We start from the raw sequence: 26,463 nt of genomic DNA on the forward strand, positions 1-26,463 counted from the left end.
AAAGTAAGCGAGAGGGCATTAACTATTTATTAAGTGCGTTTTCTTCCTACATTAGAGGGTATCCTTTTATCCTGGCGGACATTTCTTTGTCCTCTTGTCCTACACTTCCACCACATTAAATATAGCCATTACACATTCTCTCTTATAGAAATTAAGTCGCAACAATTTCATTTCATTTTGCTTTTTGTAATGTTAATGAGCTTCGAATTTCGTTCCCCAATATACTGATTTTGATAAGAAAATGTTTGTCGTTCTACCCACCCCCTCCCTCCCTCTCTCTCTCTCTTTCACTCTGAGTTTTTTTTTTTTTTTTTTTGGTTTTGTCGAGAGTTCCTTTTAGGTAGGTCCGCTTGCGGAAATTCGAGTTTATGGCTATGTTAATTTCCCTTTTTACGTTTTTATGGGATGCCATTTGAACACCTCAGCAACAAACAAAGTAAAATAAAATAAAAACCCAAGTAACAATATAGAAAATAATACCAAGCCCCCGTAACTGTGCCAACTGTGGGTGAGGCTAAATTTTTTTTTTTTTTTTTTTTTTTGTCACCTAGCTAACATATACCATGTAGGTACCATGCAACAACAATTATTGTTGTTGTTTTTTTTGTTGATAAATAACATATGTCGGCCCCCTACAATCAACCCGATTCCGAGAGAGAGGGAGAGAGTGATAGGGAGAAACAGACAAAGAGAGAGAGAGAGAGAGAGAGGGACAGTCGTCACCCTCAGGCAAAAAGTATTTTACATTTTGCTAGTGATAAGCTTAAAGTTTCCCTGCCGATTGAAAAGCCATCTACATGCTTTAGTTTAATTAAATTTGCATGTTACCAACGGATGTGTGTGTGTGTTTGTGTGTGCTGCAGGTGTGAAACAAACTCGAGAAACACTCACACATGGACATTTTTGGGGCGTGTTTTAAGCAATTTTGCGGGTAATTTGCGTTTTTATTCTGTCTAAGCGTATTTAATCTCTTGGCCCACTTTTTAGTAGCTAATCAGCATTATTAGTTTTTATATATTGTGGGTACTTAACCATTTAAATGGAATTGTCTGAGGATAGAGTGATAAGGCGCAATCGTGCGGGTGCGAAACTTTCCAAAACAAAAAAAAAAAAGAATCATCTTATTTTTTGGTATTTCGTTTATCTAAAATCTACAAAAGACATAAGTACCTATATATTTATATGCGATAGCAACCAAAAATAGTGAGGTAAGTTAAGGTAAGGTAAGGCAAGGTAAGGCAAGGTGTGCGTATGCATTTGGTTTTTGGCCATGCCAAAAAGGCCTACAGGCATCAATCATTTATGCATTTTTATTCACTAAATGCAATTCCAAAAAGCCGCGCGCCAAGCAACAACAAACCGCAACTTAAATGCCTGTCAATGCGCCCAAGTTGAGTGTGGTCAGTGACAGCGACGGCGACAGCGACGACGACGGCAACGGCAACGGCAACTGCAACAGGCAATTGCAATGCAAAAACAAAAACTTGCACATGCAATGTGCAATGAGTGGGCCACACTTAACGCTCTCTTCATCTTCCCCGCTCTTGCTCTCTTTCTCCCACATGATCACAATTTGACAGCAGAAAATGCTTATGACAGTGCAGCAGCAGCAGCAGCAGCCACAATCCTCTCTCCTCTTTCTTTCTCTCTGTCTCTGTCGCCACAGAAGTACACTTTGGCATGCGACGCGACGTTGCGTTGACTCATTTTGGGATTTACAGCAAAAACAAGAAGCATCGAAATACGTATGCACTTTATGGCAAAAAAAAGAAACCGTTATGCCAATTTCAAAAGGTAAGAGTCGAAAGCAAAAGTATTGCCTATTTTAGGGCGTCTGCAACTGCAAGGATCATTGACAAAAATAGCTAAAAATAGCTAAAGACTTTATCAATATTTGTAACAATATAAAAAGATGTGCATAAGATTGACTTAAACGTGGCTTTCAAGTCTCTGGTCATTTGTTGATCTTCGTCTGGTTACAAAGACGATCGTTAATTTCATATACCCAGTTGACATGGTCATGCGGGGTTTGGAGGCAAACACACATATTAATAAATTGTTGACAAAAATTGCATTTTGCATTGTGAGCTTTGCATTGTTTGTTGCTGGCTTATTGCGGGTTTTTTTTCTTCGTTTTTTTTCTGTTTTATCTCTCCATCTTCTTTGCTCTTACGGTCTGTTGCCCTACCAACAGCTGTTGTTGTCGTTGTCATTTCTACCATTGTGTTTCTTTTTTTGTTATTTTGGTTTTGCTGTTGATTTTATGGCGCTTATCAATTATTTTTGTGTTGTATGCGTAATTTATTTAAATTATGTGTGAGCATTGCGTAAGAATTGTCCGAGATGCATATGCATATGCATTGAGAAAGAGAAAGGCTAAAGAGAAGAAGATGAACGGGAATATTGCTGCGAGAAGGGGTTAGGGGGGGGCGAGGTAAGTGAAAGAAGCGCGAATTACTTAGATGCCGCCAACGCGTCGCGTATACGTACGGTTGTACACTTCATTTGCGTTTCGATGCTAATTAGATTGCATATGGATTTTTGTGTATAAGTTTAGATACGCACTGATTAAAGGAGACATACATACATAGATAGTTGTTAGTTAGCACATACCGTTATATGTACCTATTTATAGGCCAAAGACCTGAGTAAGCCATAAAATTTAGCTTAACCCTCTCGCGACTCTGTTTGGTCGGTTCAGTGAAGTGCGATTATGGGTCGCAGGTGCGGATGTGGATGCGGATGCGAGTGCTGATGTCTAGATGTCTGTAAAGTATCTAATGCTCTAGGCCGACGTTCTCCTCTTAATTGTGCAAACTTTTTTTATTTTTTCTACATTACGTGTGTGTGTGAGTGTTTTTCTCCTATTAATTCATGTGTTGTTGTCACTTTTGGTGCTTACAAAATTTGGTCACGTTCAAAGGCAGCACTCGCAAAAAACCAACAAAACTAGATATTCTTTTTTTCCGTTTCGTTTTTCTTTTTGCATTAATGAAATACTTTTTTGAGAGTGAGTGAGTGAGTGAGTGCGGCGTGGTATGTGCGATAATTTATTAGTGCCACATTTCTGACATAGATTTCGATTTCTCAGACATTGGTCAATTCAATTTTTCAATTTTATTCAATTCAATTTTCTTCACGCGCCGCACACAGACAGTTTGTTGTTGTTTTCTTATTATTTTGCTTTTTTGGTTGACCCATTTTTGGCTAAAATACATACATTTAATAAATGAGCCTATATGTAGTATAATAAGTATATATGTATGTATGTATGTACATATCTATATATGTATGTATGTCTACAAATATATATTTATCATTCAATAAACACAATTCGTTTTCGTTTTCCAATGCTCGAGAGATCGGCATTAAAACATCCGATTCCGAATCAAAATCCAACTGACACCTGTTGCTAGAAACGCGCCAACATTTGCAAACATTGCGGCTATTGGGTCTGCAGACGCAGATGTTAAGCATGCAAAAAGAGTTTTTTGTTTATTCGCCTTTTATTGTTTCGATATCGGCCTGAAAATCGAATAAAAAACAAAACAAAAAAAACAAAATTATATACACTTGACACGCGCGGTTTCTATTTGCTAGACGTTTCGTTTCGTTAGTTTTTTTACGGGTTCAAATATTGTATTATTTTTACGTTTCATTTGACTCGCATTGAAAAGCCCGCTCTTGCACGTCCGCTCACTTCAACCGCCAAACCGTTTTGTGAATTCAGACGGAAAGTGTGGCCATGCCTTCAATACGTGTGAATCCCGCTAGCTCAGCTGTGGGTCAGATAACATGTATCGTTAGCATTGCAGTCGTTAAACTAATTTAATTTCAAAATGTTTTGAAAAATAAATTCAAAATTAGACTAATCTTTAATTTAAATTGATAAAAAAAAGAATACCAGTGGATTTGCGCTTTTAATTGAAAATAGTCGCTTACTCAATGTAAGTTTACATGAATCTGTTAGCATTTAAAATGTAATTAACGCTCCTCCAAATCTGGCAGTGTATAAGGCAAATGGATGTAGATTTCTTCTTAAAATTCCTTTAAAATAAAACGATGCACTATCTTCATTGATTTTTGAATACCTTTGCTTACAAAAAATAAAATATAAACGAATAAATATGAATAGTCTAAATTGAAAACCCGTTACAAAACACTGGGTGCAGTGTTGGAAAGCATTTCGACCAAAATCGATATGTAATTTATCGTTAAATATCGGTACTTCGCCTCTCAATATACAATCGCAGCGAAATAAGGCGAATTCAAAAGCGAAGGGCGAAATGCTTATGAAAGAGGAGCGAATTGAGACACCGATAAAGACGACGCATGGATGTTTCGCGCATGAAATTTATTTAATTTAATTTAAATAATACTAAATTTCAAACTTCGCTTCGCTCGGACGTGTGCGTAGCGTACTTGTGTGCGGTGATAAAGTGCAAAATAATTCCAAAACAACAAGAAAAATACACAAATATATTTTTTTTTCCCTAATCGGCCTGTCTCTATCTGTGTGTGCGCGCGGTTACCTGTGTGTGAGTGTGTTTTCAGGAAAAAAAGGTGTCCAGTGGGTGTGCGCTAGCTTGGGCCCAAAAGTGCTAAATAATAGTTCAAAAGAACAATCGTGACACAGCGGCAACAACAACGGCGCCAATATGAGCGGAGGTGGCATGGACAAAAGAAAACTCTCGTAAGTATACAAATCGAAAGTAAAAAATAGGCAAACAAATAGAAAATTCGCAAAAATAAAAAGACGAAAAAAACGCTGCTGACGCTTGTGGTAGTACTCTCTTCCTCCTGTTACATATTTTTTTCTTCTTTCTGCGCACACATATACAATACATACGCAGGCTTTCACACACACACACAACGCAAATGCCGAGGCTAGCAGCTGCGCGTTGGCAGCGCAGTTGGCGTCAAATTGATTTTTCGCGGCAGAAAAAAAAAAGAAAGAAAAGAAATAACGTTAGCCGTATGGAATTCCTTTGCTTTTGCAGGATAAACAAGGCGAGAGGGATCGTTAAGACAGAGAGAGAGAGAGAAGGAGAGAGTCATTTGAGAGAGGGGGATAGCATGAGTAAAGAGGGGCTTTGACAGCTGCTGCAAGGCCAAGGGAAATACTGCTTGCAGTCTGGGCTCTGCTTGTCATTGACGGGCAGAGTTTAGTTTCTCGCTGTCAATTTCATGAAATGGCATTTAATATAGCAAAAAAAATATATATAAATATGTATATAACTGGCTAATATTTCGTGCAACATCAAATACATATAAATATCAATCACACACATACACTGTCATATTTAGGAGTGTGTGAAAAACACGCTGCAAATGCTGATTTGTGATAACAACAAGTGCCGAATGAATTTTTACCTTTACCTTTTACGTTAACCGTTTATACGTTATCCAAACACGAAATGTTGTTTGTTGTTGTTGTTACTTATTTTTAATTTGTTCATTATATAAAAGGGAAGTTTGACTAAATACATTTTCATGCGACAATCTCTCAATAGTTGGAATACCCATAAAATAAATTAACAAGCTTCAACAATGTGTAGAAAATTAGCATTTAATCATTAAAAACTTCAGAGCTAAGATGGTTCTATAATTTACCTAGTCAAACCTTAAATTTTGCAAAGTTTCTCTATTCCTAATCTACAGAAATTCCTATAATCAATCGCATAAACATGGAAACCAAAAGTTATGCCACATTGAGGAATACATATGTGTGTATGTGTGTAGAGCATGATTATTTTTTGTTATCTATAAAGTATTACAGCCAAGCATTGTTTTAGCCTTCTTTTTTTCACTCTCTTTGCCCCCCTCGCTAACAATTGATTTGGTTTTTCTGGGCTCTCTATGAGTAATAATATTATGTTAGACGGTCATTTTGGTTTTGGCCCAAATTCTAAGTTTGCCAAAACTGAAAAATTTGCGTTGGTTGCTTTTGCTCTTTCGAACTCTCCAGCATGATTTAGTATTGTCCTTGGAAGCAATCCTCTTCTTTTTTCTTTTTAAAGGACATGCTAAAAAAGGAAAAAATGTTATGTCGAAATAGAATCTATGTACATACATAGTCCCCAATTGGCTGCTGGTTGGTTTACCCCTCTTACCCCCTACACGAACACTTACTTTGTCGTCAGCGTTTGCTAATCATCATCCACTTTGCCGCACTGTTGCCTTGTTGTCTTATCAGCTTTTTGTAGATTTTCCTTCTGTTTAACATTTCTCAACCCTCATTCCGGTTAGGAGGAAGGTGCGGGCGGATGGTCGTCTACTTAAGAAAATCCATATGAAATGCATTTTATGCTGCACGGAGCGACCTTTGCAATTGTCGAGGTGCTGCCATGCCCGTCCGTTGTTGTCCTCACCAATGCCATATTATGCTTCCGACGATGTCTTCTTCTAGTTCTTCTTTTTCTATTTTTTGTTGAACCGTTAGGGAGGGAGGTGCTTACGCATCCGTCTCGAGGGACTCATTCAAGGTAGAGTTAAAGGTTCCTGCCGCCTCTTTAACTGTGCGGCACTAAACTATTTTCCCTCAAGTATTTCACATTGCGTGTTGCACTACGCTTAAAAAAACTGTTGCTGTGTGTGAACGACGACGCTTAGTCATCGATTTAAATGCGCATATGTATATATATATACATATAAGTATAACCTATATATATACACCTAATCGACGACGTCGTCCAACGCCCAACACTGAACAGAAGGCAATAGCGAATGAGTGATGTTGCTGAGAAAGCTAAAAAAGAAGGGAACTGCAAATCAATCTTAAGATACTTTACACGATTCATATTAATCAATCGTATATTATTTCTACTAAAAATATTCCACTCATTCAATGGCAAGTGCGTTAAACAAAAAGGGAGGCTTCATAATGCCAAATGAGACTACTTAGCAATTATCAGGTCATTTAAAAACAAAAACAATTTGCACAAACAAGCAGAGAAGCAGATAAGCACGACATAAGAACTCCCAACTCTCTCCCCTTTTATCATCCCCACTTCATATATTCCCTTCTATATACAGGGTATAAGGGGAAAAAAAAGCCCCTACGCTAATGAAGCAATGTGGAATGTCGTTTCGAAGCTCTAAAAAACAAATGCCTACTGCACTTAAAACTTATGTGAAATTAGGGCAAAGTTTTTCACATATCTGATATTAGGGAAATGTGTTTAGTGAACAAATATTTCCATAATTAATAATTTATTTGAATTTTTTATATTATAGCACATCGGGAGATTCGTTGTACGAGATCTTGGGACTTCCAAAAACAGCCACAGCTGATGATATTAAAAAGACTTATCGAAAACTAGCTCTTAAATACCATCCAGATAAGAATCCCGACAATGTTGATGCTGCCGATAAGGTAAGTAATAGAATTTGGAGAATCTTCATAACCTTTTAATCAATTCTCTCTTTCTCTCTCTCTCTCTTTATGCAGTTCAAGGAAGTCAATCGAGCCCATTCGATATTGAGTGACCAAACTAAACGTAATATTTATGACAATTATGGTTCATTGGGTCTGTATATAGCCGAACAGTTTGGTGAGGAGAATGTGAACGCTTACTTTGTGGTCACATCGCCAGCGGTGAAGGTAATAAATAAACTACATACATATATGTATAGAATATTAAATTTAGCCCAACGTATCATCACGTTACTAATTTCGCTTATTTTGTGTCTTACAGGCCTTGGTTATATGTTGTACACTGTTGACGGGTTGCTGCTGTTGTTGCTGTTGCTGCTGCTGTTGCAACTTCTGCTGTGGCAAATTCAAGCCCCCAGTGAATGAGTCGCACGATCAGTATTCACATTTGAATGTGAGTGAAGTTGTATAAAGCCAAAAATCAAAAACCCCAAAAAAAGAAAAAAATGCCAATGCAAAGTCTAATTAGTTAACAAATCAAAAAAGAAAAAAAAAACAAGAAAAACAATCTGACGCATTATTTTCAAATACAATTTAGAATATTAAATGCATGCACTTATAATAAACACAACCAAACCACAACCAATACACTTACATACAAACAAACACCACGCTTCATATAGACGTGTCCTACACTGAAACCACTTTGATGATTTTTGTGAGGTATTTTTCCCCACCACCCAACCACCCAGCCACCCACCAATCAAACTAAACCAAACCACGCTCCACCTCCTAACTTCATTTAACCACTAATCCACCAAAATAATGAAAAAAAAATAACCCCGATCATAATAGCAAATGTTTAGTCAAAAACTTTCAAACAATTCGAAATTTGACACTCTGACAATAAATTGAAAGCGCTTTACTTTTTGATGTCTGTTGATTTTTTGAAACTTTATTTACTGCTTCATATATATTTTTGGCATGTTTTTTTGTTGTTCCTTCTCTGTCTCCTTTTTTTTTTGTTGTTTTTTGTTTATTTAATTGTTTATTTTGGCTTCTTCTTTGAAACAATTGCTCTAACTGTCTCTGCTTAAGTTTTCATTTTCGTGGGGTAAGTATATAGTTTGTGTTTGTATATATACTTACGATTTCTTTTCAAGTCAACGAAATATCAAAAAGTGTGGATAACTAAAGGTAAACGGGACGAACCAAACTAACTAACCACCAATCAATCCGAAAAAAATAAAAAAAACATCCACAAATCCAAACAATTGTCGATCATGTATTTGATAGTGTTCTCTTTATTATTTTTCTTGTGTTTCTTTATATATTTTATTATTATTGCAAACTTCACGAAAATCATCAAATGCTTCAAAATCTATCTAACTTTATGACAGTTAAACACATATATATATATTAATATATATGTATATGTATGTAAATATATATGAACAATTCCTAAGTTGTGAAACCACGATTGCTTTTCTTGTTTTTTTTTTCCTCTTATGTCTCTCTCGAGACTTTTGATTGATTTATAAATTTCCCTTTTTTTTTTTTTAATATATTTCTTTTATATTTTTGTTGCCCCTCCCCAAATGAAAACAAAACAAAAAATCCAAAAAACGACAATTTACATTTTTCTCTCTTTTTTCTTAATTTTCATTTCGATCGACTTCATCAACTTGTAAATCGTATAACCACCTTTGTATTACCTCTCACACATACAAAAAAAAAAAAAAAAAAAAAACAAAAAACAACAACCTCCCAATACAAAAACCAAATCAAACTGAATCGAAATATGGCACAGAGACCCGATGGCGGCAATCGAGAGGCCAGCGATCTGCCACCGCATCTGGGACAAACGCCGCGTCTTGTAAGTATTGATATTGAAAATGATATCGGCACGAGTAACGCATGACATCGGATTTCGTTCAAGCCTAAAAAAAAAAAAACCAAACCAAACTAAACTAAACTCATAATGACAACAACTAAAAACCAATCTAACCCAAGCACCAACAAATTCACCAAATGAATACTAAAACCCTTGACTAACCCCCTAATCAAGCTGCTAAATTAAAAAGTACCTTAAGACCAATTCAAACAAAACAAGTTTTTTCGAAAAAATACTCAAAATTGTGTTTATTGATCTTGTTCAAACATATGTGATTTCTATATATATATATATATATATAATTTTTGGGGTAAATCTACTTATTTTATTTTTTTCTTAAATGCTATTTTCGTAGTTTATTTTTTAAAATATTTTTTTCTTGTATCGCTTATTACTAACTTGTTGCAAATGTAGACATTTTTTTGGCTTCTAGTATTACAGTAAAGCAAACCAAATTTCTTATCTATGTATAAAATGTATAATATTTTGTTGTAAATTAATTGCTGAACAAGTTTTTGACTAAACATAAACTTCTATGAATGAAATATTCCTAAAACATGGTATACACTGACAACAACAAAACTTAGATGAATTTTGATATTTATAGATAAATTATTAACCAATTTAATGTATTTTACCCAGGAGGACGTCGATCTCGATGATGTTAATCTGGGAGCAGGTGGTGCCCCTGTTACCACACAGCCACGCGAACAGGCTGGCGGCAGTCAGCCGGTCTATGCCATGCCACCGCCCGCAGGAGCCGCCTCAGTTGGCGTCAATCCGTTCACTGGCGCCCCAGTGGCAGCCAATGAGAGTACATCGCTGAATACAACAGAACAGACTACATACACGCCAGGTATATAAACAAAAACAAGAAAGAAAACAGAAACCAAAAAACGTTACTAAATTCAAACCGAATACCCGAAATCAAAATGAACCCCGATAACTCAAACCAACAAACCACAACAAGAAACAAACGAACAAACTAATGAATAAATGAATGAATGTAAGAAGGGGACAGAGACAGAGTGTGTACTCTACTCCACTTTACTCGCAACACACGCAATTTGAAGTTGGCTTAAACAGAAACCCTAACAAAAGCGTCTATGACCATCGAACTTGTTGTTAATTGTGCAAGGAGGGAAAACAAATATATATAAACACACAGAATTATATTATTGTAATTTTCGATACCAGAAACATGAAATCTGTTAACTTTTTTCAGTAGACGATTTGAGAGTCTGCGTTTATATATATGTATACACACAATATATGTATGTAACAGAGAAATCACAATTAATACACCTCTTTAGCAGTTAAGCTCCCTAACATGTGTAGCACCAGAATATAGGATCTAAAATATACATAATATATATTTTTAGATGCTCATATCCATGGCCATAAGAAATAGCTAACACAAACGAATTGTCGTCGTCGTCGTCGTATATTGTACAAGTTCTCAAGTTTATCGATTACTTTTTTATTATTTGAATCAACCAGAACACGTCCATAGATTTATATAAATATTTGGGTTTATAATGTCAACTTACATTATTCTTTCTATCACAAGAGCCAAGAGATTGTAAAGAAGCAACTTCTAGTAGGCTTCATTTGTTATTAAATTTAATGTTCTTAACATATTTAATGAAAAACGAGTCACTTACTTTATTTATTTGATTACTGAAAAGCGTCAAAGAACTCAATTTCTTCCATCATTAGAAAAGATCTGTCTACTAAATGTTATATCTATGTGTTAGCCAACTACATGATTAGGTAGGATAAATCCCTTCATCAGTTAGTAGGATTATAGTCAGAATCAGATCAGATCGGATCAGTTTTGGTTTCTTAGAATATTATTTACAAAAACAAATTCTAAAATCAATGACACACTGCCACTGCGCTCGACCATTTGATTTTATTCATTCACATTCACATTGTGTACATAAATTGATCAAATTATTTTTGATTTAACTGATCATTTATACTCATCCTATTTGCTGCCTCTCTCTCTCTATCTATCTCTCTTTCAATTTTTGTTTTTCTTTCTTTCTCTCACATTCTAGATATGGTTAAACAGAAATATTAGGCATAATATTATGGCTTCAAGCGAGAGACATGCCCCACGCTCGACCCGTCCCCCCTCCATCCTAGTCCCCCCTAATTTGTTTCCATATTTTCCCCATCCAAATTACAAATGAAGAAAATTTAAAAACTACACAAATCAAACAAAAAAAAAAAAGAAACTAAACTTACAAATTGTGAAACGAAAAATGTTTCAGAGCCGACAGCAAGAAGTGAAAAGGAAGAAGTTTGCAAGAAAAACAAAATGTTTGTTTAATAATTAAAAAAATAATAACAACAACAACAAAAAAAGAAAGTATGCATATATGTATACATACATGTATATGTATAAACTTATATATTTATTGTAAGCTATATAGAAGTTAATTCTAATTTTAAAAATATTACGTCAAAGCGAAAGCTTTCAGGGTTGATTTTGGTCCATTCATCTAATTTTTTGTGTGTGAAATTTAATAAAGTTTATTTATTTAAATAATAAAAGCAAAAGCAAGTAAGCCCCAAGCACATATATAAGTATATATATATCACAGTCTATGTGTGCTTGATTGAAATCTAACTACACATATAAACCTTATAATATATACATATATACATGTATATATATAAACATAAATTTTTGGTAGCTATTCAAATTGAAATTGATACAAAAACAAAGAGAAAGAAAATTACGGCATATGCTTATTCATAATTATGTATTTGATCCTTTTAATGGAAGTGAAGTAACTTAATTAATTAACACAGAAAAATAAACAAACAAGACCTAAACATTACTGCATAAAGCAAATTGTAATTATAGTTACTTACTATATATATATACCTACATATATAATATGTATATTAGTTTGCATTTGTCAAGGAATTTCGTCTCTTAGCTTAGAAAAGTTTGTTGTTACGAGTAATGTGAAAATCAAAGAAGGAAATTTTGTTGAAGGACTCGCAAAATTTGTCCCACTGTCTATCTCTTTTACTCTCACTCTCTCCCTCTCTCTCTCTCTCTCTGTCTCTCCTTCGATTCCTTTAAATCAATTCCTTCTCTCTCGCTCTATTCGCGTATTATTTAAGAGAGAGAGAGAGAAAGACAGACAAGAAGGGAGAGTGATAGAGAGGGGGAAAAGGAGACACACACACAAATAAAGGATAAACCAACCGTGCACTAAAAATTGTTAAACTAAATAAAGAGAATATTAAGTAAAGTAAAAATTAAAGAAACTAATTAACTATTGCAATTGTTGAACGGCTTCTCCGATCCAAAATGCAAAATGTGTAAATAAGTCAAGTTAAACAATTAAATAATAATAATTAACAGAGACCACACAATAAAAGTTAATAAATTAACACAAAATAGTCCCGTCATATATATATATATATAAATATATATTTATATTATTATCAAGTTTATTGAATTATATATATGTATGTACCTTCGCCCTCATCCATCCCCTTCCACTACCTCCTCCCAACCCGATTTAACCTCTCCTTAAAGTATTGCAATTATATATCTATTCCTTAACATTTGTTTCCCAAACCAATATTGGTATTCCTATACCTATACCTATATACATATATATGATGTATGATCTTTTATTTCATTATTATTATATTTTTTTTTTTTTTAACTGCTTTCAAGAAAGAAAAGGACAAAACAAATGTAAATTATAATGCAAATTTAGACAAAACAAATGCAACAACATAAACGAAACATAATTTTTAATATATATATATATATTTAACTTAAATACAAAATTATCGTTCATGCTATATATATATCATTGATATCAATTATGTGGAAATTCAGAGCAAATATATATATGTATACAATATTATCTTTTCAATTTCTGATTTTTATTATTATTTGTTTGGAGTCAGGAAAGTAAAATGTTCATTGAAACACAATCTTTGAATTTGTCCTAGTTCAAATCCTTGCATCTATTCAATCTGAGGCCATTTCCTGTGAATTTGCCAGTCCATTGGTTGTTGAAAAAAAGTCCTTTAGTAATAAAATCATAGTAAGGATTCAATCGACAGTGCTTCCCCTGTTAAGCTCCAGTGTGTGTTTCGAATATACGCCTTAAAGTATGCAATGCTTTATTTTAAACTCTTGCAAATGGAATGCCTCGAATAGATGTGCCAATGTAGGCCGTTTCATGTTGAATTTTACTTTTCCTTTTCACTTAATGATAATTACATTTTTACAGTTTTTTGCCTGTGTGTGTGTATTTACTATATTAATAACGATCGATCGCATCAAGTCGATAAACCCAATGGGTAAGATGCGCAATCCAAATATACAAATGAAACTAATATGAGTAAACTACACTTATATATTAAAATACAAATAAATGAGAATTGTTTTCAAGTTTAATTATAATCCTTTGCCGGGTATAACACACAGAACACACAGAAAAACCGAAAATCAATAAATTTACTATATAAACTCCATACAAAATTGTTGTGCCTTTTCTTTCGACCCGTTGGCCGTTGCCAAGATCGATGTTAATCAATATTATTAAATTTTCAGATTTTTTGCTTCGTTAACTGCTTGAATCAAGAATATGCTTAGAAATTGTTTGATTCTATAGTTCATGCCTTATCAATTGGAATCGTTGACAAGAAGAAAATGTATTGCCTACACTTGGGAGACAATTGAAAACCCGTTTCAGTATAACTTCCTGACGCTTCCAAAAGTAACAACTTTACAGTAGTCGACTTAATTTTAACTTATTGAAATCCATTTTCAATTTTATATATCAATGAACTGAAAAATCCAATTGACAGGATCAGCATGAATCTTAAATGGAAAGGGTATTTTGGTTTTTAAGTGGAGCAATTAAAATTTTTGTTAAAATATTTCGACAGTAAATATCAATCGTCATTGGAAAGCCAAAAGTGTAGCATACATTTGAGAGTAATTTGTTGCTCCTTAAGTTTAACTTGGATGTATTTAAATACTTTTGGCCAGAGTGTGCGGCAAAAGCTTTTCTTTCACCCAAAAGTCAAGTAGAAAAAAAAAACAGCGATCCAAAGCTCAATAAGAAACACAATACCCTTGTTAAAGGTGGCTACTTGATGGCGTTGTTTTTGTTCTTGTTGCTAGTGGTGCTGCTGTCCAGATGGTAAACAAACTGGGCGAGTACCCGAAACCTATGTCTGTATATTTTGGTCGAGAAAAACTTTTTTCGACAGCTGACTCTATGTAGTTAGCTTTTCACTCGTTTCTCTCTTTCTCTCAGTAACAAACATGCGCAGACATAAAGCCTAAAGCCCAGTAAGCCAAAAAGGGAGAAAGAGAGCGAGAGAGAGAGTGTGTCCGTGTGTAGGAACCGGATTCGAAACTTCGTTGCAGAGTTTCAGAAACTGAAAGACAGTCGGAGAGAGAAGTTTAGGAAAAGTGTTGTGTGTTTTTTTTTTATATGTGTGTGTATGTTGATTTTGTGGGCCTCAACGCAAGATTCGAGAAAAAGCAAAAATTCTCTGTGTATAGTGTGTGTGGTGTGCTGTGTGTGTGTGTGTGTGCGTGAAAAAAGTGGCAGGAAAATGCTGAAAACAAAAATATTTTAATTGCAAAAGATGAAATCAATTTCGGATTAAAATCACAAAACAGGTCGAAAAACGGAAACGAATTGTGTGAAAAAGCAAAAGTTGTTGAGAGGAAAATCATAATCAACGTCTGTGTGTGTGTGTGTTTGTGTGTGTTTCTTTTGTGTATGCATGTGAGTGTGTGTGTGTGTGGTTTTCCACTTTTTTCCTTTATGCGCAATTTGGGTTACAAAGCGAAAAGCAAAACGTTGGCGTTAGCGCTTCAAAATGCATTAAAATGTGTTCATTGATTTTCCTGCGTACTATAAAAAAGTATGTTAGAGGAAATTAGGCACAAAGGCACAAGAGCAAGAACAACGACGACGATCAGGACGACGACGACGATGATGATGAGGATAAGGACTCATCGATCAAAGTAAATCATTTCACCTAGCGCAATCCTGGCTCCTGTATTACCAAGTAGTGGCCTAGCCGGCCTGGTTAGTGCTGGTGTTGGCGGTGTTGGGGGCGGCGGTGGAGGAGGAGGGGCGCCCACCAATGGCAAACATCATCTTATCTCGCCCACGCACACTGCATTGCCCTCCCTGCCGGCCGGCATATGCAGCAGTGATAGCGGCATTTCGACATTGAGTGCCATATCGCCACCTTTATCGGGTGGCACAGCATCAACGACAACAGCTTCCAGCGGATGCCCCGGCAGCGGTGCAGGCGGTGCCGGTAGCCCCCAATTGCGAACATCGCCAGCTCTTAGTATGCTCGGATCGGCAACGGCCACAGCAAGTGGCCATAAGACTCCGCAAAGTCTTACCGCTGGCATTTTGGGACCCGCTGCCAGCATTGATTTGGGCAGCTCACCGCTCTCGCATCGAAACTACAGCAGCAGTTTCAGTTTTCGACGCAGCTTCGACGACAAGATCATCCATCCACCCTACTTGAATCGGAGTGGACCCACCTCGGCAACCATTCCATATCCACACTTCCATGTGCCGCCGCCGTCCACAGCAACGCCGCATCATTTGCATTACCATCAGCAGCAACCACAGCAACAGCAGCATCATGGAACGGGTGCCGGCACGACGGGTTCGACGGTCGTGGGAGCCGGCAGCATCTACTCGCCCGCTCACCAGCCGCTCTCGCTGTCGTCGGCAGTGACAGCAGTTGCTCCCGGCTCGTTGCCATTGTGCTCGCTCTATGCCTCGCCGTTGAAGTCCTCGCAATCGACAACGAAATTATCCTATCGGGATGATTTCCTTCAACAGATTGGCTATTTGCCAACGACTCGCATCTATAGTACACCAACCAGCATAGTGGATGAGGACAAGGCCCAGCAGGACTTCCTATCGTTGTCATTGTCGCCGCCACTCAATCGTCGTAGGGATATGCCGGCGCTACGAGGACCCTTTGTTAGCCTGTGAGTAGAACTCATTTAAAGCCTTTAGCAACTAGATCAAAGTAGAACTACATATTTTACTCATAATGAACATTAAGATAAAGTATACGACACGTGTGCTGTGCCCCCACGTCTCTAACTGTTTGAGCTAATTAAATTCATCGAGCACTTAACAGCACCTACTTCTATGTTGTTGTTGTTGTTGTTAGGGCCCATCATAACCAAGTGTTTTTGTTCCCACTGTGCGCTAGGGTTATTACCTTGGGCCCAAATTCAAGCAGGTGACAAGCTATTTCCTGGGAATTTACACCCACTGCCCCCCAACACACACACACACACACACTTACCAAAGCTTTTGCCTTATTTGAAAATATAATTTTAATGGCTAATAATTTTAAATTTCTTTTTTTAAATATTTTTGTTAACCTTTTGTGTGTTGGCATTGGTTCGTATCAGGAGAGAGTATTTTAGTGGCGATTCCTCAGATTCTAGAACTATATACAATATAGGGATAAACCCAAATAAAACTGATAACATTTCGACATCTAAGATTGATGTTAAAGTCAACGACTAAATCCATTCTTTGTTGCTTCAGAGCTTTCCCAAAAATATAGGTAGTTATGTCTATTATGCAGTTGGCATTTTTCTTTAACAATGGTTCCACTGTGCCGCCATCACAGTGTCAGAGATAATAGGATAACAATTTGTCTATTATTTTTATATGTGTATCATATTTTTGCTATTTGTGGTGTACAGTGAACTTTACCCCAACGCCCACTTAGTAACATACATAGGCACACACCTACACAAACACACACACACACTCACACATAGTAGTTAGGTATACCCTCCTCTCTCCCCTCACTTGGGGGTTAACCTCTCGTTGGATTTGTTTACGTTTTTAATTTGCTGTAACCATAAAATGGCCACGTGACGCCAAAATGTTGCCGTGCCCCCTGTAGCCACACACACACACACACACACACAGAGACAGAGAGATCTAGAGTAGCATGCCAACGCCTACGCTGCACTTGACTGAAATGATGACGTTTCACACACACACACACCCACACACACATACAGTATAAGAAACCATCGCTCTCCTTTCTTCTTCTTTTGTTTCTTTTTTGCACTCATTTTCCACAACGATTTATTGTTTTTATATGCATGGTTCGTTTTCTATAAATAATATTATATTGAGGAAGCGGAGACACAGAGAGCTCGCTGAGATTTTCGAAGGTAAAACTCTCACACACCATTAAGACACACACACACACTCACACACAGAGAGAGATAGATTTGTGGCAGAATGGGCATTAGGGTGACTCATGTGGCAAGTGTCGTTTTGGTAATGGGAGCCGGGGGAAAGTAAACAAAGTTAACTTTAGTTTTGATTAGTCTCAATACATTTTGTAATTTGGATTAGGTGCAAGTCGATAAGCTATAGAAATTCGATTCTGTGATGTATACCCTTCAGCCAAGGATATAACAAAAGAAGTCATAATCACGATTTCAATGGAACAAAGAGCAAAGCAGCAGTTTAGGGGGCTATGGGGATGATGGGGGGTGGTGCTGGGCAATGTAGGTGGTTGGTGGAGTGTGGGTTACAAAAATCAATACAGTCTGCTTAGTCACTTTTAACAAACTTCTAAAAATTTACATATCCGAAACAAAAAAGCAAACAGTGAAGAAGGCGAGAGGTGCAGAGGGCTAAGAGAAAAGCAAAAAGCGATGCGGCTATCATATTTTAATACTCAAAACATGGTCAGTCAGTCAAACAAAGAAGATGGGATCCCAAGAGGAAGTTTAAGAGTAGCTCCTATCACAACAGGTGTAATCAGGGCAATGATTGTTAGAAATTTTGAAATCTCTTTCGAGAGATATGCAATCAAATGCTTTTGAAGTGTAGAAAATACTTCGGTGTGTCTTTTAGAAAAGACTTATATGGAATAATATGTAAAACAAAAGTGCAACTATTTGGAAAATATTTGAAAAATGCCCAATCCTTGCAAATGAGTGCCCCTGCTCCTCTCTCTCTCTCTCGCTCTTGTGGCAATATTTTAAACCAAATCGTAAATAGACAAAAGACAAACTTGGCAAAATGCCTAAGAAATCCAACAACTACCACAATGTTTGACACGACACAACGATGAAGATGATGATGATGATGAAGATAAAGATGATGATGTATCTTAACATACAAGTACATATATATGTATATTGTATATACTTGTAAGATTGCTTCAAAGTGTGCTCCGACTCTCACTCTCTCCCTCTCTCTCTTTGTATCCATCTGTGAGGGTATATCTCTGGACTGCATGACCGGCACTTGCCGCCGCCTGGGCGACGACAACGATGAGTTGATGAAGTACATTGGATAATGACGCCAAAAGGCACATACACACATTCAATCTACATATACATTTAAACCAAAAACATATATATGTATGTATATGGATACTATATGTGCATATATATGAGGTATCTCCTATATAGGTACCGATCCCCACAGCTGAGCGAACCTAAACTTAGTTTGTGACAAAATAAAACACAGAGAAGACCAAAAACTACAAAAATTTACTCGGCAAATAACGAACACACACAGAACCAGAGAATTCTTTCACGAAAAACAAAAGCGAAAAGCGTTTTTCAACATTCTCGCAGACGCAACTGAACGAAACGGTCGCAAATAAAAAACAAAAAGGAAGAAATCCAAAAAAATTAAATAAAAATTTCGAATACGATGTGAAGCAACCACACGATATACTACAATAAGATATTTTCAGATACGTTTTTTTTCTTTTCATAATTTCAAATTTGAAAGATTTCGTTTTTGCGTAGTGCCGCGCGCGATTCTTTAGAATATTATTTGTTCGGTTTCTAGAATATATAGTATTTATTTACCCGCGAGTGGATTATGTAAGAGTTTTGGCCCCCTTATACCCCCGAATTCCGTCCGTCCGTCGTTTTGTTTTCGCGAGAAATCAAAAAAATACACAAAAATCAAAAAAAACAACAGCAACAACAACAACAACATCAAGTACAAGTGCATGAAAGCCAAGTGTAAAAAGTAAATCCATTGCAATGCAGGCGAACGCATAAGAAAGTCAAGGTCACCAAACCACACACCCGCCATTATCCCATTACCCTTGGCCCATAGTCCTATCCCAACCCATCTGCCAACCCATCCCATGTTACTGTGCACTCGGAGTGTCATGTAGGCGCGAAAACAAAACAAAACAAAAGAAAAAAAAAAAAACCTGAAAAACTAAAACGAAATCAAAAAATAGAAAGGAAATCCAATAAACGAAACCTATCAAAAGATGGATAACTGGTGGATGTATTACTATCAAAGTGTCGATACGTCGACGACGACGACGGCGACGGGCACATGCCCAAAGGAGGCCAATCGAACTTTGACCTTGGTTAATGAATGGCCCTGGCGTCTATGGGAACTATGGATGGAGTTTTATCCCAATTATCTACACTATTATCAACTATTCCGACAATTGGCCATAGAAATGAACTCATTTGGCCAACACATAGTGGGAACTCTCTCGCAGGATCCGATATTTGTTTATACTCTGCAAGTGTCATTGCTTTTGTGCTTCTTCTATGTGATGCACTTGCTCAGTTTGTGGAATGCAGAACGACCAGAGACGGTGGAAACATTGCTTAAAGCCACGCCAGATATAGCCAAAGAATTGAGCTGTGACTTCAATTTCGTATCCGATCAAGAGAAACGAGCAGCCCAAGAGGCAGCCACCGAGGCTCTGCTCGAGGTGGAGGAGAAGAAGCGCCGCAAACGTTTCACCAAGAAGCGGAACTGTGTCTCGGCTGGTCCCATTCTGATAGCGTTGCGTCAACAATCGCAACGACCCAAACACCGACATCGGAGAGTGGCTGCCCCTCTGCAGTTTGAGCCTGTGACGCCAGGAGAACAAATATTGGAGAACTACTTGCCACCCAGAGATAAGCCATTGACCATTAATTTGCCAATGCCGGCAGCTTCAGTTGTTGATTCTGTGGAAGTGCCGGTAATCAAGAGAGAGCAGGAGCAGGTGGTGGTAGCGGAAACGGAAATGGAAACCGATATTGCAGCCTTTATGTGGGTTTGAAATGAAAATCATGGAAATTAACTTAATAGAATTATGGGCAGACTTAATTTAAGTTGAGCAATTGATTGAAACCAAAACTCATTTGGCATTTGGCATTTTCGGTTCTGTTTTCTTTGCAGCTCGGAGCCACGTGGGACATTAAGCACCACAGATGAAATCTATCCCGATTCACCGGATAGCAGTCTCTATGGTTCCGATGAGGAGCAGGAGGATGCCTCTCAGTATTGTCGCGGTGGCTATCATCCGGTTGTCATTGGCGATATATTCGATAATCGGTTTCGTGTGGTCCGCAAACTTGGCTGGGGCCACTTCTCCACTGTCTGGCTATGCAGAGATCTCAAGTGAGTCAACTTCACTTCTCTCGGAGATGTGAATTGTAAAAATAAACTGAAATTTAATTCAATTGCAGAGATGAAAAGTATGTGGCCCTCAAGGTGGTGAAGAGTGCCCCGCATTATATCGAGACCGCAGCGGATGAGATACGTCTGCTGGAGGCGATACGTGATGCCGATCCCATGGACGTGAAGCGTGAACGCATTGTGCGACTGATGAATCATTTTACAGTGCGCGGGGTGAATGGCGTGCACACGTGTCTGGTATTCGAGGCACTTGGCTGCAGCCTCTACAAACTGATTGTAAAGAACAACTATCAGGGTTTGGCCATTGCCCAAGTGAGGAATATCATCAAGCAGGTGCTGGAGGGCTTGGATTATTTACATAGCAAATGCAGCATTATACACACGGACATTAAGCCGGAGAATATCCTACTAGTGATAGACAATGCGGCGGCCATGAATCAGCAAATCGATGACGAGATCAATAGTTTGCGTGTGAAGGGTGCCGATTTTCCCGATTCGTATAGTAAGTGAGAAGAATTCTTTCACCACTCTCTGAGCATCACATTTCCTCTTTGAATCTCTTTTGCAGTCAGCTCTATTGAGAAGCAGACCAAGACTCGGGCCAAATGGCCAATTATTGAACCGAATGGCTCAACGAATACCAGTAATAGTACAGCAAATAACTCCACCTCATCGACACCGTTGGCGGCGGTTGTGATGTCCTCGTTGGATAAGGACGATACCACAACATCGTCGACTCTTAACTCAAATACCACCTCGTCACTGGCCTCCAAATACTCAAGTCTTCTTGGTGACAGCGAGTGCAATGGTGTGAATAGCCTGGTCAGTGCCGTATTGGGTAGTGTAGAGAGTCCCATATTAGGAATAGGAGGTATTACGAATTTAAACAATCGTTATCGTGCTGAGAAGAAAATCACTGCCAAGGTAAGTTTAAATGACACACCACACGCCACCATACACACACACACACACACACACTCACACACAGAGAAAATAGTTAACACTTGACAGCTGGCGAGATCAATAAGTATCCATATCCCCCCCATCTCTATAACTCTCTACCTCTCTACTCGATGTGCGTCCATGGTACAGCCTTAATATTGCACTGTCTCGATATCTTGATATTGTACTATATATACACACACACACACCCACACAAATACACACATTACAACCAACAGCTTCACAAATTGCAACTTCTTATTGCAATCTTACTTCTATTTTGATTTTAATTTAATTACTTGATTTGTTTTTTCATTGGTTTATTTTGGTCTTTTTTTGAATTTTGATTTCATTGACCGTGTTTATTGGGCAGTCTTCTGATGATGACACCACTGATACCGAAACAATAGCCAGCGACACGCCTACCGAGCATGATGCTTGTCTCAATGCGGATAAGGTAAAGTCCCCTCCCTCGCTCTTAAGGCAGATACATAGATATCGTTTTTGTGTTGCCGCCTTGCTTTAGATGCCAAAGAGTTGCTCCAGAAGGCCATCCAGCATCATCTCTTCGCTCCATGCTTGTGCTCCTCCCCAGAATGTGTGTTTGTGTTCTTCTGGAGTTATGTTTTCTGCTTAGTTGCAACAGCCTTTCCCCTCCCCCTAGTTGATCCCTGAAATCCTTGTTTCATTGAACTTTGAACCGCTCTTATTTATCTTGATTTTATGTTTAAATGTTCAAATTTATTTGATTTGATTTCGAGTCTGTCTTCATCTTGTTACACTTACAGACCTTATTAACACTCTAGTTCTAGATGATTAAGAATTGCTTAAATGTTTGTTCTAAATAGATGTTCCTAGGCCTTAATCCAAAATGCTTAAACGCTGACATAGCTAACCTGGCAATTTTATACTCTATGATTTGCGCTTAAGCAGCCTATAAATGTTTTGTATGTTGTTGTCTTTACCATAGCTATATAAATCAAACATAAGCGGATCTAGGACTCTCAAAGTCTGTGAGAAGCTTTGCCCCTTAAAGTATGCAATCCATAACTTAGTAACAATGTTTGCTTATCGCATTATATGTCTACAAATTAAGCAAACCTTAAAAAAAGCAAATTCCTGTTGTTAGTTATGCAAATTCCTGTTTATTGCATACTTTAGGGGACACAACCCTAGATCTGCCTATGTAAATACAAAATAAAGTCAATATTTGAAAGCTCTAAAGAATTTATGGAGTAAAGTGTTAGTTTCATTATTAAGATATTGGCTTTAAATGTATTTTTAGTGAAAGCGATTCCTGAAGAATTGGCTAAAAGAATAAGAAAAAAAAACCCTTAAAAGGATATTCAAAGACAAAAATTCAAAACTTTTAATATCCTTTTTATCTATATGTTGCACCAAAAAAAAAAAAAAAAAACAAAAAAAAAACCAATATCGTATGTTCTTTTTTTCTTCTTTTCTTTCTTTGTGTGAAAAATCAAATCAAATTATATAAAAAATACCTATATATAATAATAAATGCAGCTACCCAACGTCACCACCAATAATTCCTGCCCCTCCTATACAAATATAAATACGATAACGAATTCAAATACAACAACAAATACTGCAAGCACGTGCACGTCCATGCCAAATGACACCAACACCAATTGTCCTGTCACGTCCATCTCAGCCACAGCAACAGACCCAGACCCAATTCAAGTTACAATCAACAATACCAGCAGCCTCTTTACAACAGCAACACAAATAGTAACAACAACAACCACAGCAATACCAACAACAACACCAATCACAACAACAACAACAACAACAAACGCATCCCTTACTCCTGAAACCTACACCTACACCGTTCCCAATGTCCCTGTCCATCATGTCCCTGTCAATGCCATTGCACCGGCTTCGACTCCAACTCCAACTCCAGCCAACTCCACAACCTTCACCACCAGCACGTGCACGTATTCGCAACTAGCGCCAACAACAACAACAACATCAACAACAACAACAACAACATCACCATCTGCAACAACAACAACAACTATAACTAGCACTGAGCTGTACAATGGCGACAATACAACAACAACTACAACAACGACCTCAACAGCGACAGCTAAACTAAATGTCAATGCCAATGCCATTCCTTCGCAGAATCAGAGTCAAAGTAGTCAGAATTACACCCATACGATACAATCGCTCATCAACAACAGCAATGTGCGGGTGAAGATCGCCGATTTGGGCAATGCCTGCTACGATGTAAGTGAAGTACCCAACAGATCCAAGAGACTCGCCAGAGACTCAAATATATTCCCGCTGTTTTGTTTTTCGATAGTATCACCATTTCACGGAGGACATACAGACCCGTCAGTATCGTTCGATTGAAGTTCTACTCGGTGCCCCCTACAATTACACGGCCGATATCTGGAGTACAGCATGCTTGGCCTTTGAATTGGCCACTGGTGACTATCTCTTTGATCCGCATGCTGGTGAATCCTACAGTCGGGATGAGGATCATTTGGCGCATATTGTCGAGCTGCTCGGTTCCATACCACAATCAGTGATATTGCGTGGCAAACATGGTCTCAAATATTTTACCAGCTATGGTAAGTTCGCCAGAATGCAATCGGTTTAAGGATAATGATCCCTGATTCTCGTCTCGTTTCTCGTTTGCAGGCAGCCTACGTAATATAACAAAACTGAAGCCCTGGAGTCTGTTAAATGTGCTCGTAGAGAAATACGATTGGGATCCAGTGGAAGCAAAGAAATTCTCCGACTTTCTATTGCCCATGCTTGAGTACAATCCGGTTATAAGAGCCTCGGCGGCCGAGTGTTTGCAACATCCTTGGCTAGAACAGGAGGAGTTTGTCTAAGATATACACCACATGCATACATACATACATATAGACATACATACATACATACATACATATATATATTAAATACGTACTCGTATTTGTAGGCTTAACTTTTATATGCGAAAAAGAAAGAAAACAAAAGAAAAACCCAAAAAAAAAAACACACACACAACATATTATACTTGTACGTTAAATATTAAAATTAGCAGTAAAAGAAAAACCAAACAGCAAAAAGGAAGTCAAATCAAGAAACGGAGATTAACGAATCGAAAAAATACAACACAAACAAACAAAAAAAAAAACAGAAATGTGCCGCATGGAATTTTTTAAGCTTTTTATTTATTTAAACAAAACAAAAACACACAGACACACATACACACACAATTTTTTGTACTTGAGAGCTTTAAAAAAAAAAAAAAAACAACATGAAAAACCAACAAGAACAACAAAGAAAATTAAGAAAAATTGCTATAAAATTGCGATTTTTTATTTTTAAAACAATGGAAATGCGGAAATGTTTGTTTTTTTTTTTTTTGTTTTTTGAATATATTTTTTGTCCTCCTTTTTATTGTAATTGATTTTTTTTGTTTTCAATTTGTAGCAAGAAAAACAAAAGACAATGACGACAATTTTTGAAGTCAAACAGATGCCTAAACTGACTGACATTTTCAAATCAACCAAAACAAAAATGAAAAGCTAAATAAATTATTAAAAATTAAACAAAAAAAAAAAAAAAAAAGTCACAGAACATTAAAAAGAAAAAAAAAAAACGATAAGAAACCCTAGCAAAATATTATGGATGAACGCATAAATAACTTAACATTAAAATTAATAATATAAAAATAATAAATAAATTATGTGTAAAAAGTTAAATGTAGATAACGATAATGTTTAATATACAGACAGCTTTCTAGCAGCATGTAGTGATTGTGGTATATTTAACCAAAAATGATAATATTAAACAAATATACATACATACATATACATACGTGTATATGTATATGTTAGACATTTTAAGCATACGCTTGGAGACGATTTTAGCGATTAATTTTTTTATTTTGATATTGGTTTCTTATCGGTTCAGGTGCAATGTCATTTCGGTTCGATGTTACATACGAATTAAATGGAACTCTCATTTTGGTTTTTTTTTTTTTTAAATTTTATTTCTAATGACTTTCCGCTATATAACAAATAAGTCTAACAAACAGAATGGAGAAACTCTTTGTAGTTGGAATTGAGAATTCTTTAAATGACGTTTACATCAAGATATTACCAATGATATTTCTAAAACGAAAACGAATGCAAACAAAACAACAACAAAAATATACTAAATAAAACATATTTTATTACCTTACCTACAAGTATTTGTACACAGAACCTAAGAAGTAACATTGAAACGTGACCAAATAATTTAATAATTGTGGAAAATTTTTCCCTTTATGCATTAAATAAATGGATACATATTACACAACAACAACAACAACAACAACAACAACATATAAAAATAAATGCAAATCTATGTCGAATACAAATTATAAAGACACTTTCTATAGATTGATAGAAAAAATCATTAATTTCTGTCAACGTTTTGGGTTTAAGTAAAAAACAAAACATCTTCTCGTTAAATGGGCAAGTTTAATAACCATTTCGCACTGATCCTTCAAAGGACTTACGAGATATTTGCAATTTTTTCTAAACAAAAAAGTAATTCTAACACAGTTTTCTGAAGGACATTCCAGGATCTGGTAAATATGAACAAAATCATCAAACTAGTCAAGGGACATCCAATTCTTCCTTAAAGATCCTGAATTATCAGCACTTTTCCGTTTTTTGGACTCGTAATTTACGTTTCGAACCAAGTGGCCAAAAAATGGGAAAAATTCACAAAATCCTTTATTTCCCAGCTCTGCGCAGGAC

At 36.8% G+C, this 26,463-nt stretch overlaps 2 protein-coding genes across 7 annotated transcripts; both read left to right on the top strand.

The window, feature by feature from the left end:
* Positions 1 to 4,300: 4,300 nt before the first annotated feature.
* Csp (Cysteine string protein) lies at positions 4,301 to 13,797 on the top strand. 2 transcript variants are annotated; one of them, XM_068292576.1, is made up of 7 exons: positions 4,301 to 4,693; positions 7,237 to 7,375; positions 7,451 to 7,603; positions 7,698 to 7,829; positions 9,186 to 9,251; positions 9,912 to 10,125; positions 11,333 to 13,797. In XM_068292576.1, the coding sequence occupies exons 1-7, from the start codon at positions 4,659 to 4,661 to the stop codon at positions 11,353 to 11,355; spliced, it is 762 nt and encodes a 253-aa protein (XP_068148677.1). In that variant the 5' UTR covers positions 4,301 to 4,658; the 3' UTR covers positions 11,356 to 13,797. The 2 variants fall into 2 exon arrangements, with proteins under 2 accessions (XP_068148677.1, XP_068148678.1); XM_068292577.1 differs by lacking the exon at positions 9,186 to 9,251 and having other exon boundaries at positions 4,302 to 4,693.
* A 1,709-nt stretch (positions 13,798 to 15,506) lies between these two features.
* Positions 15,507 to 26,078, top strand: Srpk79D (Serine-arginine protein kinase at 79D). Of its 5 annotated transcripts, none has more exons than XM_068292712.1 (8): positions 15,507 to 16,299; positions 20,516 to 20,737; positions 20,806 to 21,257; positions 21,324 to 21,679; positions 22,071 to 22,154; positions 23,222 to 23,947; positions 24,024 to 24,294; positions 24,365 to 26,078. In XM_068292712.1, exons 1-8 carry the CDS (start codon positions 15,641 to 15,643, stop codon positions 24,559 to 24,561), a joined length of 2,967 nt encoding a protein of 988 aa, XP_068148813.1. In that variant the 5' UTR covers positions 15,507 to 15,640; the 3' UTR covers positions 24,562 to 26,078. The 5 variants fall into 5 exon arrangements, with proteins under 5 accessions (XP_068148813.1, XP_068148814.1, XP_068148815.1 ...); XM_068292713.1 differs by lacking the exon at positions 15,507 to 16,299 and adding an exon at positions 18,861 to 20,386 and having other exon boundaries at positions 23,843 to 23,947; XM_068292710.1 differs by lacking the exon at positions 15,507 to 16,299 and adding an exon at positions 18,927 to 20,386.
* The last annotated feature ends 385 nt before the right edge of the window (positions 26,079 to 26,463 follow it).

This window comes from Drosophila tropicalis, unplaced genomic scaffold (assembly GCF_018151085.1).
Source record: "Drosophila tropicalis isolate 14030-0801.00 unplaced genomic scaffold, ASM1815108v1 contig_694, whole genome shotgun sequence".
Taxonomy (NCBI): domain Eukaryota; kingdom Metazoa; phylum Arthropoda; class Insecta; order Diptera; family Drosophilidae; genus Drosophila; species Drosophila tropicalis.

What these genes read in the sequence shown, in the direction of transcription:
- Csp (XM_068292576.1), top strand. Translation starts at nt 4,659, where the DNA reads ATGAGCGGAGGTGGCATGGACAAAAGAAAACTCTC. An exon ending in ATGTTGATGCTGCCGATAAG is followed by an intron (nt 7,376 to 7,450) that starts GTAAGTAATAGA and finishes CTCTTTATGCAG; the next exon opens with TTCAAGGAAGTCAATCGAGC. An exon ending in TCACATCGCCAGCGGTGAAG is followed by an intron (nt 7,604 to 7,697) that starts GTAATAAATAAA and finishes TGTGTCTTACAG; the next exon opens with GCCTTGGTTATATGTTGTAC.
- Srpk79D (XM_068292710.1), top strand. Translation starts at nt 19,602, where the DNA reads ATGGATAACTGGTGGATGTATTACTATCAAAGTGTCGATACGTCGACG. An exon ending in CGATTTTCCCGATTCGTATA is followed by an intron (nt 21,258 to 21,323) that starts GTAAGTGAGAAG and finishes TCTCTTTTGCAG; the next exon opens with TCAGCTCTATTGAGAAGCAG. An exon ending in CAAATATTTTACCAGCTATG is followed by an intron (nt 24,295 to 24,364) that starts GTAAGTTCGCCA and finishes TCTCGTTTGCAG; the next exon opens with GCAGCCTACGTAATATAACA.